The sequence below is a fragment of the Rhinatrema bivittatum genome, chromosome 2 (genome assembly GCF_901001135.1).
Source record: "Rhinatrema bivittatum chromosome 2, aRhiBiv1.1, whole genome shotgun sequence".
Taxonomy (NCBI): Eukaryota; Metazoa; Chordata; class Amphibia; order Gymnophiona; family Rhinatrematidae; genus Rhinatrema; species Rhinatrema bivittatum.
Genome location: NC_042616.1, coordinates 590,027,633 through 590,044,697, shown reverse-complemented (window position 1 = coordinate 590,044,697; position 17,065 = coordinate 590,027,633). Strand labels below are relative to the sequence as shown.

The following is a 17,065-nucleotide window of genomic DNA, read 5'->3' as shown; positions in this document are numbered from 1 at the left end:
AGATCACTGGGGTCCAAAATGATGTAACAGTGTGCCTACTCTTGTATGACACCTGCACTTGCAAGTCCGTGAAAATAAACTTCTTTCACTGATATTTTGAGTTCACAGACTTATTATTCCCCAAAGGGAATTTGTTTGTTTCTTACACACCTGTACTTGCAAGTTCGTGAAATAAAGAATTATATTGTTTCATCAAATTTTTTGTGTTCACTCTCTTACCTTCCAATAAGGTTATGTTTGTTTCTTACACTGCTAATGTCCAGAGATAAGTAGTGATGTTTCCCCATGTCTGGTTAATAACACTTTATGAATTTCTCCAGGAAGTTGTCCAAACCTTTTTTAAGCCAGCTATGCTAACAGCCTTCTCCACATCCTCCGGCAATGAATTCCATAGCTTGTGCTTTAAATGAAAAATAATTTTATCCGATTTGTTTTAAATGTGCTGCTTACTGACGTCATGGAGTGTTCCCCTAGTTTTTGAAAGAGTACATAACCCAATACTTTTATTTAATGCAGTTTCCTTTCACAAGTTGCCACCTTTGCCGCGAGCGTCGTCTGCTAAATTCTTCCACAGCAAGTGCGGGAAATGACGTCACCAACTCGCAGCTACCCACCACCTCCCCCTCATTTGAAGCCGATCCCGAAGTAGCAGAATACTGCGTAGCGTGAGCGGTTGACCTCCCACCCCGTTTTGTATTTCTCACTGTGGTCTGTGTGGGTTTTTTTTTTTGACGCGAACGCGCGAGCTTGACTTCCGAGAGCTCGAGAACGCGACAGCTAGGAGGCTGTCTGGCGCTCGGCTCTGCTCGCGCTGGTCACGTTTGGCGCGCGGCGGCGGCTGCTGATGCTCCTGCTTGCGCTCGTTTGAAACATGGCGGCAGGCAGCGGTAGCAGGAGGACGGTGTTCGTGTTCGACCGTCGTTTTCAGCAGTCGGACAGCGAGGAAAGGTCGCTGGAGCTGGGGGCTCGGACGTTCGAGGAGTTCCGCTGTGCCGTCTGTCAGGTACGCGGAGTACATTGGCTGGAGCAGGGGAGAGGACTTGGGAGACAGCAGTGAAACTGTCGGAAGGCTGAATGGAGTGACAATATTTAGGGAAAAATAACATGAGAAAAGCAAGGAGGAGGAGGAGAAAGAGCGGGACGTTGCGGGGGTGCGCCATGTGTCCCGCAAGGGTGCTCGTCAGTGCGGGACCTGCTCCCGCTAGTGGGCGCTGGAGGATGCGGTGAAGCTAAAGCCTGGCCATTCGGCACTTGGCGTGTTTTTCTATCACAGTGCTGGTCATGCGTGAGCGGGACGGGAACCTCTGCGCTCTGCTGCCGAATCTTCATAGGCTATGATACTTCTTGTTGTGATACCTTGAGCTTCGGAGACCGCAGGGGTCCCATCTACGGATGCGGAAGGGGAAGTTAAGGCCGAGGAGAAGTCCTATAGTTTTTCACTTGCTTTCTTGCATTGTGGTGTGTGTTGCTAACGGTTCTAGATGACATTTCATTACCACATAATATATGACTAACCCTAAAAGCTGCTAATATTTGTATTTGCATCGTTCTTTAGAAGCTTGTTTACTCAAACATCTGTTCCAAAAGGAATTGCTCAAGACCGTGGGCAATATAACAGCAACGAAGTGAAAGCATAACAAAACATGATAAAACAAAACAAAATTTATCCAGTAAGCTACTATAGGAAAAGAACATTAAGATTGGAGTAAAGTCTTACAAAATTAAGTTCTAAGTTGCCTCAGTGGTATACAAAACTACTAAAGATCATATATAGTGAACATTCTTCCCATTCCCACAGAATGGGAAAAACACTTTAGAATATCTTCATTTTTAGTATTAATAAGCACTAATATATGGTAGTATTTAGCTAGTTTTAACTGGTATCTTCCAAAACAGAAAGGCAAACCTACTGAGGAGAGCTTTAAACTAGGATCATTCTAGATAGTGGACAAAGCCATAAGGTAAGTAACTGTATTTGGGTAGGTACATCATAAAACACTTATAGAGAAATATTTGTGGGGGGAGAGCAACATCTGGAAAACTATGTACACATACGGTAAATAAAGTCTCAGATCTGCAGGCAGCCATGTGATAGCCAGAGTGATATGGTAATTGAAAGTCATGTTTGGGATATACTGCTGAATTTATTCAGGAAGGACAGAGGAGGAAGAATGGTGCTAGATAAAGTGAGGAGGATGCATTGTGGGTTAATTTGGAAAGAGACTTGAACAGTTCTTTACAATCTGGAATGGTTTCAAGGAACTGAAGAAAGGCAGTGATGGTTCATTGCTACAAAATGGAAGGAGTTTGAGAACTGCAGTCTGGTTAGTTTGATTTCAGTGATGAATACATTTAATAAAATTGCTGCTAAGAGAGGATAGTGAAATCCAATTGTTTTCAGGATCTGAGGCAGTATGATGTTACTAGAGGTAGATTTTATCAAACAAATCTAACCAATTTCTTTTACTGGGTGACCAGAGAGTTAGATTAGGGGAGAGTACTTAATCTAATGTACTTGGATTTCAGCAAGGCTTTGAGTACCCTAGGTATGGGCCGTAAAGTAAGTAACTGGGTTTGAAACTGGTTTGTAGGCAACGGAGGGTAGTCCTAAATGGAGTTCACAGGTTTGTCTTTTTGCGGATGGAACCAGCATCTGCAATAAGGTAGATATCCTGAAGGTGTGGAAAATGTGAAGTGGGATCTTGTGAAGCTTAAGAATGTATTTATTTCACAACTTTTTTATACCGACATTTGTGGGTACATCATATCTGTTTACAATGAACTAAGAGAAATACAGAGAACGGGGGGAGCTTCACAAGGCAATAGATGCAAGATATAACATTATATAAAGTAGTATAGAATACAGGGTGGAAGACCTGGGAGACCTATGCTGGGAATGCCTGCTTAAAGAGCCAGGGGTCTTTAGCTTTTTCCTAAATTTGTAGAGGCAGGGCTCAATGCGGAGTTCAGTGGGTAGAGCATTCCATTGGGTGGGATCTGCAACTGAAAGACCTCGCTCCCTCATGGAAGTGAGATGAGCATTCTTGAGGGAGGGGGTGTGGAGGGTACCTTTATGGGTTGTTCTAGTGGGGCGGTTGTGAAGGATGAAGCGAAGAGGCTCTTCAAGCCAATTGGAGTTGTGGTTGTATAGTGTTTTGTGGATGATGGGTAAGAGTTTTGAAGAGAATATGTGAGGGTATAGGGAGCCAATGAAGTTCTTTGAGGACGGGTTATATGGTCGGATTTGCGGGAATTAATGAGGGTTCTAGCTACTGCATTCTGCAACATTTGAAGCGGTTTGGTGGTGTACGGAAGGCCCAGAAGTAGGGCGTTGTAGTTATCCATTTTTGGGCAGATGGTCACTTGTATGACTGTACGGAGATAATGTGAATGGAGTAGAGGTTTGAGTTTCTTCATAACAATGAGCTTATAGAAACCTTCTTTTAGGACTGTGTTTATGTATTTTTTGCAATTTAGTTGATGGTCAAAATTTAGTATCTTGTTTCCAATAGTGGCCAATCCAGGTCACAAGTAGCTGGCAAGATCCCAAACAGTATATAGATCCCATACTGCTATCATGCAGTGATAAGTAGTGGCTATTTCTTAAGTCTACGTGGTTAATAGTTTATTGACTTTTCCTCCAGGAACTTGCCCAAACCTTTTTTTTAATCCAGTTATGCTAACTGCTTTAAACCACATCCTCCAGTAATGAATTCCAGAACTTAATTTTGCGTTGAGTGAAAAAAAAAGCAAGTTTGCTTACCGTAAATGGTGTTTCCGTAGATAGCAGGATGAATTAGCCATGCTGTCATGGGAACTATCCATCATGGCCCATGAGGCGGAGCTACTGAGTAGAACACAGAGCTTTGCTCTGTGCGGCTGTGCGTGCCTTCCCGTGCAGAAAAAACAGTCTCTCCTCAGTCTGTGATTTAGTAATGTACACATGTAAGTGGTTGACTATCCATGGAGGTGGGTGGGTCAGCATGGCTAATTCATCCTGCTATCTACAGAAACACCGTTTACGGTAAGCAAACTTGCTTTTTCCCGTTGATAGCAGGGCTGAATTAGCCATGCTGTCATGGGAGTCCTAAGCTCCCAATCACGCACACAGGTATTTAGTAAGGTATTATGTGTGATGTACGATTGTGGATAGTCAAGTAAATTTTCAGGTGGACATAGTTTGTAGAATAACTCATCAGAATTTAGCATCATCGGTTGTCTGTTGATCCAGACAGTAGTGAGATGTAAATGTATGTACAGATGACCAGGTGGCCACCGTGCAAATGTCTATGGCCGCCACATTTCGTAGATGGGCCAGGGAGGCCGATACTGCCCTCACTTGATGTGCATTAGGTTGCGAAGGTAATGTTAAGTTGTGTTTTGTGAAACAGAATTGAATGCATTGGGTGATCCAGCTAGGTATGGTCCGTTTTGCTACCGGTAGACCGGGAGCATTCGGATTGAAAGAGACAAATAGTTGAGAGGCTGTTGACTCGGACTGCGTTCTTTGTTTATAATATGCTAGTGCTCTTTTGCAGTCCAATGTGTACAGTAATCTTTCTCTCTCATTTTGGTGAGGCTTGGGAAAGAATGTGGGTAATTCGATTGATTGGTTCAAGTGGAAGTGGCTGACCACTTTTGGAAGGAAAGAAGGATGTGTGTGAAGTACCACCTTATTGTGAAAGAATTGTATATATGGGCTCTAGTGTACTAGAGCCTGCAGTTCACTGACTCTGTGTGCGGATGTTAAGGCAATGAGAAATACTACTTTCCAGGTAAGATATTTTAATGTGTGCCTCCTCCATCTGTTCAAAGGGGGCTACCATTAATTGTTCCAGTACAACATTCAGATTCCATGGTATTGGTGGCTTGGAAATCGGAGGTCGGAGATGAGTCAGGCCCTTTAGGAAATGGGAGACACAGGGCTGGACAGAGAAGGGTTGTCCTCTATACGGCCGATGGTAGGTCGCTATCGCACTGAGATGTTCTCTGATCGAAGAGGTTGCCAGTCCCGTAGTATATAACGAGTGAAGATAGTCCAACAGTTTTTCTGGTGCACAGTCTAATGGAAGTATACCTTTTGCAGAGCACCAGGATGAATATAGTTTCCATTTGAAGCTATAATTCCTCCGTGTGGATGGTTTCCTTGAGGTGAGAAGTACAGTTTGTGCGGAGACTGATATTCCATGTTCCGTTAATAGGAGCTGCTCAGTCTCCATGCTGTCAAATGTAGCGATTTGTGCATGGGATGGAGTAGTGTTCCTTGCTCCTGCATCAACAGATCCCTGTGATCTGGTAATGTTATCGGATGCGCTATTGATAGATGTAGAAGGTGGGTATACCACGGTTGGCAGGGCCACGCTGGCGCTATCAGAATTAACTGTGCTGCGCCGCTTATACACTTTTGTAATGTTCTGGTGATGAGGGGTATTGGAGGAAACGCATACATCAGAGTTTTTGTCCATGGAAGAAGGAACGCATCCTGAGCTGTTCGAGGGCTAGTCCAGACTGAACAAAAATGAGGGATCTTCGCGTTGAGTTCCGTCGCGAAGAGGTTGATCGTTGGTTGTCCCCATTGCTCGAACAACATTTCTGCTACTTGCTGATTGAGTGACCATTCGTGAGGGTAGAATACCAGACTCAGCTGGTCGGCTTGAGTGTTATTTATTTATTTATTTATTTAGGGCTTTTTTATACCGACATTCATGATACCAATCATATCGGTTTACAAGAAACAATGGTGCAAAAACATTAACATCAACATGAACAATAGGCGAAGAGAGAACAAGTGAACAAAAGTTACAATAAAACAGGGGCACATGAACTGGGAGGAGGAAGAGCCAGAGACATGGCTAACACAGAAATAAATAATATCTAGTCAAATATTCAGGATTATAATAAAACATGTACTCAGGACTGGATTATTTCAAAAATGTAAATATATACTCAGGGCTGTAATAATATCATATGTTCCTGACTAAATAGTGTCAGTTCATAAAACTCAGGACTAATTAATGTATAGTCAGAAGCCAAGTCAGGGATGTGGTACGTCGACTGGAGAACCATGGCGAGTTGTTATAGTTGGGGCGGTTATAGATCAGGGAAGGCTTGTAGAAATAGCCATGTCTTGAGTTTCTTTCTGAATGTCAATCTGCAAGGTTCTTGTCTAAGATCTGGGGGCATGGAGTTCCAGATGGTTGGAGCCGCTGTCGAGAAGGCTCGATCTTTGGTGGATGAGAGATGTGTGGATCTGGCTTGGGGGGGGTTGTAGCGAGCCCTTGTATGCTTCTCTGATGGGTCTAGAAGAGAAGTGCAGCGTGAGTGGGTAGTGTAAATCAATGGGTGTTCTGTTGTAAATGGTTTTATGGATGATGGTGAGACACTTGTGAAGAATTCTAAAGTTTACTGGGAGCCAATGCAGGTTTTTTAGGATGGGTGTAATGTGGTCTCTTCTGTTGGAGTTTGTTAGAATTCTAGCGGCCGAATTTTGTAGCATCTGAAGCGGTTTGGTGGAAGAGGCGGGAAGGCCTAGCAGAATGGAATTGCAGTAATCTAATTTGGAGAATATAATGGCCTGGAGTACCGATCTGAAGTCTTGAAAGTACAGTAGCGGTTTGAGTCTTTTTAGTACCTGAAGTTTGAAGAAGCAGTCTTTGGTTGTGTTGGTGATGAACTTTTTTAGATTTAGCTGGTTATCAATTATAACTCCGAGGTCTCTTGCTTGGCTGACCAGGGTGTTTGTGTGACTTGAATGTATGTTATCATTGTGGTTGAGAGATATAAGGAGCATTTCTGTCTTAGACGTGTTAAGAACAAGGTTTAAGGTGGTAAGGAGGTTGTTGATATCTTGGAAACAGTTGTCCCAGAACTTCAGTGTTTTTGTGAGGGATTCGGTTATTGGGATCAGGATTTGGACATCGTCGGCGTAGAGATAGTGTTTGAGTTTAAGATTCGTAAGCAGCTGGCAAAGGGGAAGAAGGTATAGGTTGAATAGTGTAGGAGACAGAGAGGAGCCCTGTGGAACACCTCTGGTGGTGTTGAGAGCGGAGATTCCTTATTAACCTTTACTTTGTAGCCTCTGTTCGTGAGAAAGGAGTCGAACCATTTGAAGGCCGTACCTGTTATCCCGATGTCCGAAAGTCGTTTAAGGAGAGTGGAGTAATTCACCGTGTCAAATGATGTCGAGGAGTATTAGAAGGAAGGAGTGACCGGAGTCCATACCCATGATGAGATGTTCTGTGAGGGAGATGAGGAGGGATTCGGTGCTTAGAGCTTTGCGAAATCCATATTGCGATGAGTGGAGGATGTTGTGATCTTCCAGGTATTCAGATAATTGGCTGTTAACTATTTTTTCTATGATCTTTGCCAGAAAAGGTAGGTTGGAAATGGGGCGGAAGTTGTTGAGTTCTCTAGGATCTAGATTTGCTTTCTTCAGAAGGGGTTTGAGGGTGGCAATTTGAGGGTGTTGACGGCTCTCGGTAGGTATGTCGCTTGAAGGTGTATGGAGTGACGCGACGCATGGTCTAGAATCTGTAAGGTTTCCTTGCAGAGGAACCCTGAACCGGACCCTCCTTGTTTGTTGATGTAGTATATGGCTACTTGATTCTGTGTAGGCCATGACTCGCCGGCCTCTTAAATACGGAAGGAGTGTTTGGAGAGCGTTTTTAATTGCTCTAAGCTCGAGTAGATTGATTTGTAGATTCCTTTCTGCTGGGGACCAGAGGCCTTGTGTTTGCAGGTGGTCCAAATGAGCTCCCCAACCCTTGCGAGAGGCATCGGTGGTCAGAACTGTATTGTGGGGGGGGTATCGTGAATAGTGCTCCCTTCGTTAGTGTTTTTGGCTGGAGCCACCACGTTATTTCCTGTAGCATGGATCGAGTTAGTCGCACTCGGGTCGTTAATGCTTGGGCGTGCTGCTTCCACTGCCCTTTGAGACCCCATTGTAGTCGACGCATGTGGAGTCGGGTGTTTGGGACCGTATGAATGGCTGCCTCCATGTGACCCAGAAGTATGAGGATCTGACGTGCTGAGGGCTGTTTGAGCAACCTGGCGGAGTGGAAAAGGCATCGCATCTCTAGTCTCCGCTCTGCTGGGAGAAAAGCTCTGGTGCTGAGGGTATCAGGCACGCCCCAATAAATTGAAGAGATTGCGTTGGTACTATGTTGGATTTCTGATGGTTGACCAGTATACCCAAACAATGTAGGCATTGTAGCGTTTGGTAAAGGTACTCTTTGAGGGACTGCGGGGTCGAGGCCACTAATAGCCAGTCGTCCAGATAAGGAAAGATTTTGATGCCCTTCTGACGAAGATGTGCCACCACCACTGCCATGCACTTGGTGAAGATCCTGGGGGCTGACGAGAGGCCAAAGGGTAATACTCTGTATTGGAAGTGTCGTTCCCGAAACTGGAATGAGAGGTACCGCCACGAAGAGCGGTGGATAGGGATATGTGTGTAAGCATCTTTCAGATCTATTGAGCACATCCAGTCCTTGGGTTGCAGAAGTGGTAATATGGTCTAGGGAGACCATTTTGAACTTTTCTTTGATGAGATGTTTGTTCAGCTCCCGCACATCCAGAATTGGGCGTTGTCCTCCTGTCTTCTTGGGAATCAGGAAATAAGGTGAATAAAAGCCCTTGTGACTAGCATGTAGAGGAATCCGTTGGATTGCTCGTTGTAGTAGGGATGAAATTTCCTGTGTTAATTGCTGTTGGTGACCTGGAATTCAGTTGAGAATTAGGTGTGGTAGATTGGGTTTGTCACGGAAACGAAGTTGATATCCCTGCCGTATAATTTCTAGAACCCATAGGTCTGTAGTTATGGAATCCCAACATGGAAGGCATAAGGTGAGCCTCCCCGGGGAGTGCAGTGGCAGTGATGATGGCAGCGGTACTAAAAAGACTAGGCTGGCTTGACTGCTGAGGTTGTTGTGCCGGTGTTCTCTGTTGTCTTACCCTGCCCCTCCTCGCCTGAAGAGGTGGTGGTGGTGGTCTTTGCGGTGGATTGTAAGGCGTAGAACGAAATTGCTGATATTGCCTATAGGGGCATCGTTGATATTGTTGCCTGCGATTGGTGGAGTAATATCTCCGTTGCGCAGCAAAGGATGAGGTATGTGTCAACGATTGGACAGCTATTGCCTGGTCTTTCAAATTTGCCACCGTTTCTTGGAATTTGTCTCCAAATAGGTTGTCGCCCTTGCATAGTATGTTCGCTAGACGCTCATGCAAGTCTTCCCTAATGGCGCTGGAATGGAGCCAGGCCATTCAGCGGGCGGCGATGGCTCATGCGGATGAATGAGTCGATGACTCGTATACCGTCCGGAGAAGGTGTCGAATTCCCTCCTCGAAGTCTTGTATCGGTTGGCTTATAGCCGGTGTCTCTGGAGCAGGTAGAGCTGCCTTCAGGGTCTGCAGATTTTCATATAGATATTGGACCAGGTAGAATTGGTGCTGGCCAATTCTGGAGGAGAGCATAGCTGATTGATATGCCTTCTTACTTACTTCTTGGCTAAAAGACAGGAAACAGAGAGTAGGATTAAATGGGCAATTTTCTCAGTGGAAGGGAGTGGACAGTGGAGTGCCTCAGGGATCTGTATTGGGACCCTTACTGTTCAATATATTTATAAATGATCTGGAAAGAAATACGACGAGTGAGATAATCAAATTTGCAGATGACACAAAATTGTTCAGAGTAGTTAAATCACAAGCAGATTGTGATAAATTGCAGGAAGACCTTGTGAGACTGGAAAATTGGGCATCCAAATGGCAGATGAAATTTAATGTGGATAAGTGCAAGGTGATGCATATAGGGAAAAATAACCCATGCTATAATTACACAATGTTGGGTTCCATATTAGGTGCTACAACCCAAGAAAGAGATCTAGGTGTCATAGTGGATAACACATTGAAATCGTCGGTGCAGTGTGCTGCGGCAGTCAAAAAAGCAAACAGAATGTTGGGAATTATTAGAAAAGGAATGATGAATAAAACGGAAAATGTCATAATGCCTCTGTATCGCTCCATGGTGAGACCGCACCTTGAATACTGTGTACAATTCTGGTCGCCGCATCTCAAAAAAGATATAATTGCGATGGAGAAGGTACAGAGAAGGGCTACCAAAATGATAAGGGGAATGGAACAACTCCCCTATGAGGAAAGACTAAAGAGGTTAGGACTTTTCAGCTTGGAGAAGAGACGACTGAGGGGGGATATGATAGAGGTGTTTAAAATCATGAGAGGTCTAGAACGGGTAGATGTGAATCGGTTATTTACTCTTTCGGATAGTAGAAAGACTAGGGGGCACTCCATGAAGTTAGCATGGGGCACATTTAAAACTAATCGGAGAAAGTTCTTTTTTACTCAACGCACAATTAAACTCTGGAATTTGTTGCCAGAGAATGTGGTTCGTGCAGTTATTATAGCTGTGTTTAAAAAAGGATTGGATAAGTTCTTGGAGGAGAAGTCCATTACCTGCTATTAAGTTCACTTGGAGAATAGCCACTGCCATTAGCAATGGTTACATGGAATAGACTTAGTTTTTGGGTACTTGCCAGGTTCTTATGGCCTGGATTGGCCACTGTTGGAAACAGGATGCTGGGCTTGATGGACCCTTGGTCTGACCCAGTATGGCATTTTCTTATGTTCTTACCAAATTCATCCAGGATTTGTTGGTCTTTCCCTGGAGGTGTTGATGCATGCAGTCGGGATTACTTGGCGCGCTGCATTGCGGATTCCACATGGGGCAGTTGTGTTGTGGAATAGAATTTTGATTTTTGCATTCGAAATTTGAGGTTCGTCTTTTTGGAGACCGGTGGAATAGTATATGGTGTCTCTAAGGATTTTTCAAGGACCGAATCCAATATATTGTGGGATGGTAAGGAAGTGGGCTCAGCCAGAACATCAAATATTTTAAGAAAGTCGAGCGTTTCCACTCTTTGATGTTGAGCACCCAACGATCTGAGGTGATCGCCTCCCCATCTTGTCCAGGAATTTGGGATATGAGAGGTCTTCCGGAGGCGAGTAAGGTTCAGGATTATCCTCCGGAGGATCAGAGGGATATCCCGTGGATGATGCAGGTGATGATGGAGGGGAATCCAAATTTGTTCTTACTGAAGAGTGTTCCCTTTCCGAGGTTCTAGGTGTATGTGATGGTCCTGGAGGAGATGGGTTTCGAATTCTTTCCGGCGAGGACCCTTGTTGTGGTGACGGTGGCAACGTACTCGTAGGGGATGATGGTACTTGAAAAGAGGATTGCAGGGTCTTGAAAAGTCCCAATAGGGTCGATGATAACGGAAAAAATGCCTCTCTGGTTTTTGGTGGCATACTCTGTTTGCCATGTGTGTCCGCATGAAGGGGTGACGGTTCAACTGCAGTTACACCTGCTGTTCTCAGTTTCTTTACAGGTGGTGGGGGCGAAATTTCCTCCCTGTCTTGAGGAGATCGTGATGCATGATGTCTCGAGGAAGAGGATGAGGATGTAAGTCTTACATATTCCCCTTCCGACTGCGGCCCCGATGTACGTGTTTCACTTCTGGGGGAGAAGGACTGGTCCGAGAATCGGGAGCTATGGAGTCTCAGGGGAGGAGGGTGTGAGATAAGAATCCCTGCTCCCTCCGAGGATATTGAAGATGGCAGGTTGCTGTCCATGAGTTTTGTTATTGTATGACTCCTGGTGCTCTGTGGAGTCGTCTTTGTTTGGATTTGTCATGTGTCGATTTTAATGAATGTGGAGTTGATGCGGGGACCTGCGACAGTTTAATCGGTCGTTGCCTCGAAACTGACTCTTTTTGTGTCGAACTCGACGCTTTCTGCGTCTATTTTTGATGTTTATGCGTCGATGTGGATGCTTCCTGCGTCGACTTCGATCCTTCCCGCGTCGATCCCGGTGCGTCTTGCGTCGATGCCAATGCGTCGCGCGTCGGTTCTGAGGTTTTCTGCGGCGCCATCGACGCTTTATGCTTCGACTTGTCATGCGTTGGTATTTTGTGCCTCGATGCAGCTTCCTTCGGCGTCGATGCGTCGGAATGTGCCGATTTTGGCGTCGATGGGGCAGACTGCTTCGGTCAGATCCCCGACCCATACTTTGACATCGACGCCCCCGATGTACCGGCGTCCCCTGCTTCTCGCGGCCTCGGCTCTTTCGAGTAGCCCTGCGATGACTCGTCGAGTCATGGCTATGAAGGCCTTGACTCCGGCCTCTATGTCTCCCCCCCCCCCCTCCCCTCCCATCCTCCAATCCTGGAGGTGGAAGGCTCCACGGACGCCGCTCTCTTTACCTTGGGGGTCATATGCTGTCTCAGACCCGGCGACGAGTGCCCTCCGAAGGAGGGGCATGGGAATCAGATTGTGCTTCCCTCAGGGCCTGAATCTTATGGGCCCTTTGCCATCTAGCTCGCGATGACATACTGCCGCAATGTTGGCATGCGGCCTGCTGATGGTGAGGCCCTAGGCAACGGTAGCAGCTATCATGTCCATCGGTAATGGACATGATTTTGCCGCAGCCGCAGGATTTGAACCCTGGAAGCCTAGGAGCTGGTTTTTGTGCCATTTCTTCTTTGTTTTTTTGTGCTAGGACTGAGGAGAAAACTAGCTCCGCGTGCGGAAAAAACAGACTGAGGAGAGACTGTTTTTTCTGCGTGGGAAGGCACGCGCAGCCGCACAGAGCAAAGCTCTGTATTCTTCTCAGAAGCTCTGCCTCCTGGGCCCTGATGGACAGTTCCCACGACAGCATGGCTAATTCAGCCCTGCTATCAACGGGAAAACGCTTTTGATTTGTTTTGAATGTGCTACATATTAACTTCATGGAGTGCCCCCTAGTCTTTGTATTTTTTGAAATAACTGATTTATATTTACCCATTCTATTCCACTCATGATTTTATAGACATTATATCCCCCCTCAGACATCTCTTCTCCAGGCTGAATAGATCCAAACTCTTTGCCTTTCCTCAGATGGGAGCCATTCCATCCCCTTTATCATTTTGGTTGCCTTTCACCTTATCTTTTCCAATGCAACTTTATCTCTTTTTTGACATGTGATGTCCAGAACTCTACAGAGTACTCCAAGGGCCTGATTTTAAAAAGTATTTATATACTAAAAATTCGGTTTTATACATGTAAATGCATTTTATCTGTGTAAGTGGGCTTTTGAAAATTGCTACAGTATATAACATTGAATTGTCCATAGGATATTCACATGTAAGTGCACTTTATGCATGTAAATGGCTTTCTTTTTTCTATTTTCTTTTTCTTTTTTTGTAGATCACCTATCAATCTAGGTGGTTTACAAACTTTACATACATAAAATTTAAAATAAAATACAGTAACAGTGTAAAATAGTATAAAACATACAACATGAATAAGTGACCTTCCCCTCTACACCCTCTTACTGCTTAACTCTTCAGCCCTGTCTCTACCTTTAGATATCATTATAAGCTACCTTAAAATTGCTATGTAGTATGTTACATTTACGTGTGTAACTCCTTTTAAAATTACCTCTTAAGTGTGGGGTTATGAATGAGCGATACAGGGGCATTATGACAATCAACATTTTATTGTCCTTTTTTCCTAATAATTCCTAATATTCTATTTACTTTTTTGACAGCTGCCGCACACTGAGCCAAGGATTTCAAAGTATTGGCCACTATAATATCCAGGTTCTTTTCCTTGGGTGAAAACTCCTAATATAGAACCTAATATCGTGTAACTACATTGTGGGTTACTTTTACCTATGTGCATCACTTTGCACTTATCCATATTTAAATTTTATTTGCCATTTAAATACCCAGTAGTCTAGTTTCACAAGATCCTCCTGCAATTTCTCACAATCTGCTTGTGATTCAACAACTCAGAATAATTTTTGTATCGTCTACAAATTTGATCACTTCGCTCATTGTTCCTTTTCCAGATCATTTATAAATATATTAAAAAGCACTGGTCCCAGTACAGATCCTTGAGATACTCCACTGTTTACCCTTCTCCACTGAGAAAACTGAAATACACTATATCCAGTGGCTCAGTATTATCCACATACTTAACCCCTTCAAACAATGTAGCAGATTGCTGAGGCAAGATTTGCCTTGTGTAAGTCCATGCTGGCTGTGTCCCATTTCTGTATGTTCTATAATCTTGTTCTTTAGAACAGTTTCCCAGATTTTTCCTTGCAGTGAAGTCACTCAATGGTCTGTAGTATTCTAGATCACCCCCTAGAGCCCTTTTTAAAGATTGAGGTTACCTTGGTTACCCTCCAGTCTTCAGGCACGGCAGACGATCCCAGCAATAGGTTAGAAACCTCATGTTAAAATAAAGTCTGGATACTTCAAACTTAGAATGTTGCGGAGACTTAAACTATATTTAGATTTTAGATTAGTGTTGCAATCTATGTCCTGAATTCATCATTTTGCTATAATTATAGTGAAATGATTACCTGTGGGGAAAAAAAGGGGTGGGGGCCATAGTGAGCAGGTGGCCGCATTCTGGCAGTATGTTTTCGCCCACTGCGGCAGTGTGTTTTCGCCCACTGCGGTTGCGGGCGCGCTGCACACTATCGCCCCGGTAGCGCCAGTGAAATAGCTGTAGCTATTTCCAGCGCTGATACAGACGATATTGTTGATACATTATCGCCCACAGCGCTACAGGCCCCTAAATTTCCTTTCCCCCCGCCTAAACCCTGCCCAAACTCCTCCCCTTTCCCTAATTTGAATTTCCAAATCGCGACGTGGTAATTCTCTTGTGCTTTAGGGTGTTATTGCACACAATAACTGCCCATCACAATTTGGTGAGTGACCCTGTATGATTTTTGCAGGGCTAGATTATTGTAACTCACTTTTTCTTGAGGTTCCAGATAACACCATTTATTTATTTGCTGAGTTTTATATACTGTCATTCGGTAAAGCCATCATAACGGTTTACAAAGTTCAGATTACAATGCTTTTAACAGCTGAATATAGGAAGCATTGAATAAACAGAGAAACATCTGATTGCAAAGATGATAATTGGCCACATGCACTATAGGTTGCACTAAGAGGTGCACAAAGGGGAGAGCCCCTTTGTCGTGCCCCTTCGGCGAGCACGCATGGCGTGCGGCGCCTGATGAGGCGCTTTTCAACGGTCGACGGATGTCTTAGTGACGGGGGGGGCGTGGTCTCCTGATCGGGTTCTCTCTCATTCACTCATCTCATCATTCCCCCTCACCTCCCGATGTTCATCTTTTCTTTTTCACATGTTGTTGCTAAAGTTCAGGCGGGGGCCCAAAGATGGAAGGTGGCTACCCCGCTCGCCGGCTCCTGATGTTGAGGCGCTTTTCAACGGTCGACTGATGTCTTAGTGACTTCGGGGGGGGGGCGTGGTCTCCCCATCAAGGCTCTTCAGTTCTTATAAAACTCTGCAGCTAGGATTCTTTCAGGCGTACGTAAATATGAACCATCCACCGCATCCTAAGAAGACGGACAAAACAAAGCATGCTCACAGAGCCTCATCCACGCATTCTGAGCACTCTGGTCACTCCACCACATCTAAATGTCCACGCGAAAGTCCCGACGTAGATGTGGAGTTCTTGTCAGATCCAGATTCCCTTTCTTCAGGAGGTGCTGCGAGTAGTGGAGGCTCCTTCTTTGGCTTATCTTCAGTATCTCGCAGCAAAAGGTTATCCCCTCAGATGCATGTACCGCTCCATAAAAGGCACAGACTGTCTCCACTCATTCCATAGAGTCCTCAATTGCAACACACGACGGCACAGGATATTCTGCTGGCAGCACTGCCTGCAAGATCTTCCTCAGCGCTGGGACAGTTACTCCCACAACCAGGTAACCTAACATCCAAAGCCATGCTGCAGATTTCGCAGGCACTTTCCTCCTTTGAGGATCTCGAATCTATGAAATCAAAACACCGGTGATGTCTTCTCATCCTTCACCACATGCATAGCCTCCGCCTGGGCCAGCTGCCCCGGCCAACTTCGGCTCTCCCATACAGCCTGAATTCGCTGATCTCCTCCTTATCCTCACCAAGCTCCTCCACGGGCATGCCTTCAGATCCACCAGAGGGCTTGCAAGAAATGTTTTCACCACCGGAGGATCTATCATACACGAAATTCATCGAAAAAGTAGAGAATCTTCTGAATGTGGAGACCGGAAAGATTCCAGATCCCAGAGCCGAAGTCTTTAGGTATCCTTAAAATTTTCGAGACGCCACCAGAACTGACAGCTTTACCCCCGCATTCGGTTTTAGACTAGGTCCTCCACAAGATTTGGGAAACCCCCTTTTCCACCATAGCCGCATCTCAGAAATCGGACCTCCACTCAACTACCCCACAACTCTATTGTGGTTGAGTCTGCATTGCCAAAGGCAAAATTGTCCAAACTCCACGCAAACGCACCTCCAGGAAAGAACCACAAGTACATGGATGACTTTGGCCGCAGAGTATACCATGTTTCCATGTTATCCACAAAAATACAACACCATCAATTCTATATGTCACAATATTTGAGTGTCTACAAAAATTGCGCCTGATTTGTCCAGCTGCTGACAACACCTTGCACAGGCCTTCCTGGATATGAAGAAGGTCTTCGCCACTTGCTTCGGTCGGTTTACGAGGCATTTTGAATCTTCTGCGAGATCTTCTTCAACCACTATCGGTGCCTGGCGCCTTGCTTGTTTAAGTGCAAGCGCAATTCGGGAAGACGTTCATGATAAATTAGCAGGTATCCCTTGCATGGGGGATAACTTGTTCTGGAACAAATTTGGAGAAACTGTTTCCCATCTAAAAGATAAGACTTCGGCAGTACATTATCTCACCTCCCCCTCGGAGCCTCATGCAGCTCAAAGGTTTTACCCTTCATACAGAAGAAGGTCCTACTCGAGGGGACCATTCAAACCTTTTCCTACATATCGATTACAACAATACGGTCAGTCAAGACCTTCAACACAGCCACATCAGTCACGTGGACGGCCACGCCAACAGAGACAGTCTAAATGGGCCCACAGCTCCACAAAAGCAGCCACCTGCTTTTTGAGTTTTATCAAGCCACTCCTGCCGCCATTCATAGGAGGTCGCCTACAATATTTTTACAGCAAT

The 17,065-nt window shown here is 45.0% G+C and overlaps 1 protein-coding gene across 1 annotated transcript in view; it reads left to right on the top strand.

Annotated features, from left to right (window-relative positions):
• The first annotated feature begins 682 nt into the window (after positions 1-682).
• The window catches only part of SMCHD1 (structural maintenance of chromosomes flexible hinge domain containing 1), a 1,156,633-nt gene continuing 1,140,250 nt past the window's right edge, over positions 683-17,065 (top strand). Inside the window, 1 exon segment of the mRNA XM_029591083.1 lies at positions 683-1,003. Within this exon segment, the coding sequence (XP_029446943.1) occupies positions 872-1,003 (132 nt within the window). The 5' untranslated portion in view covers positions 683-871.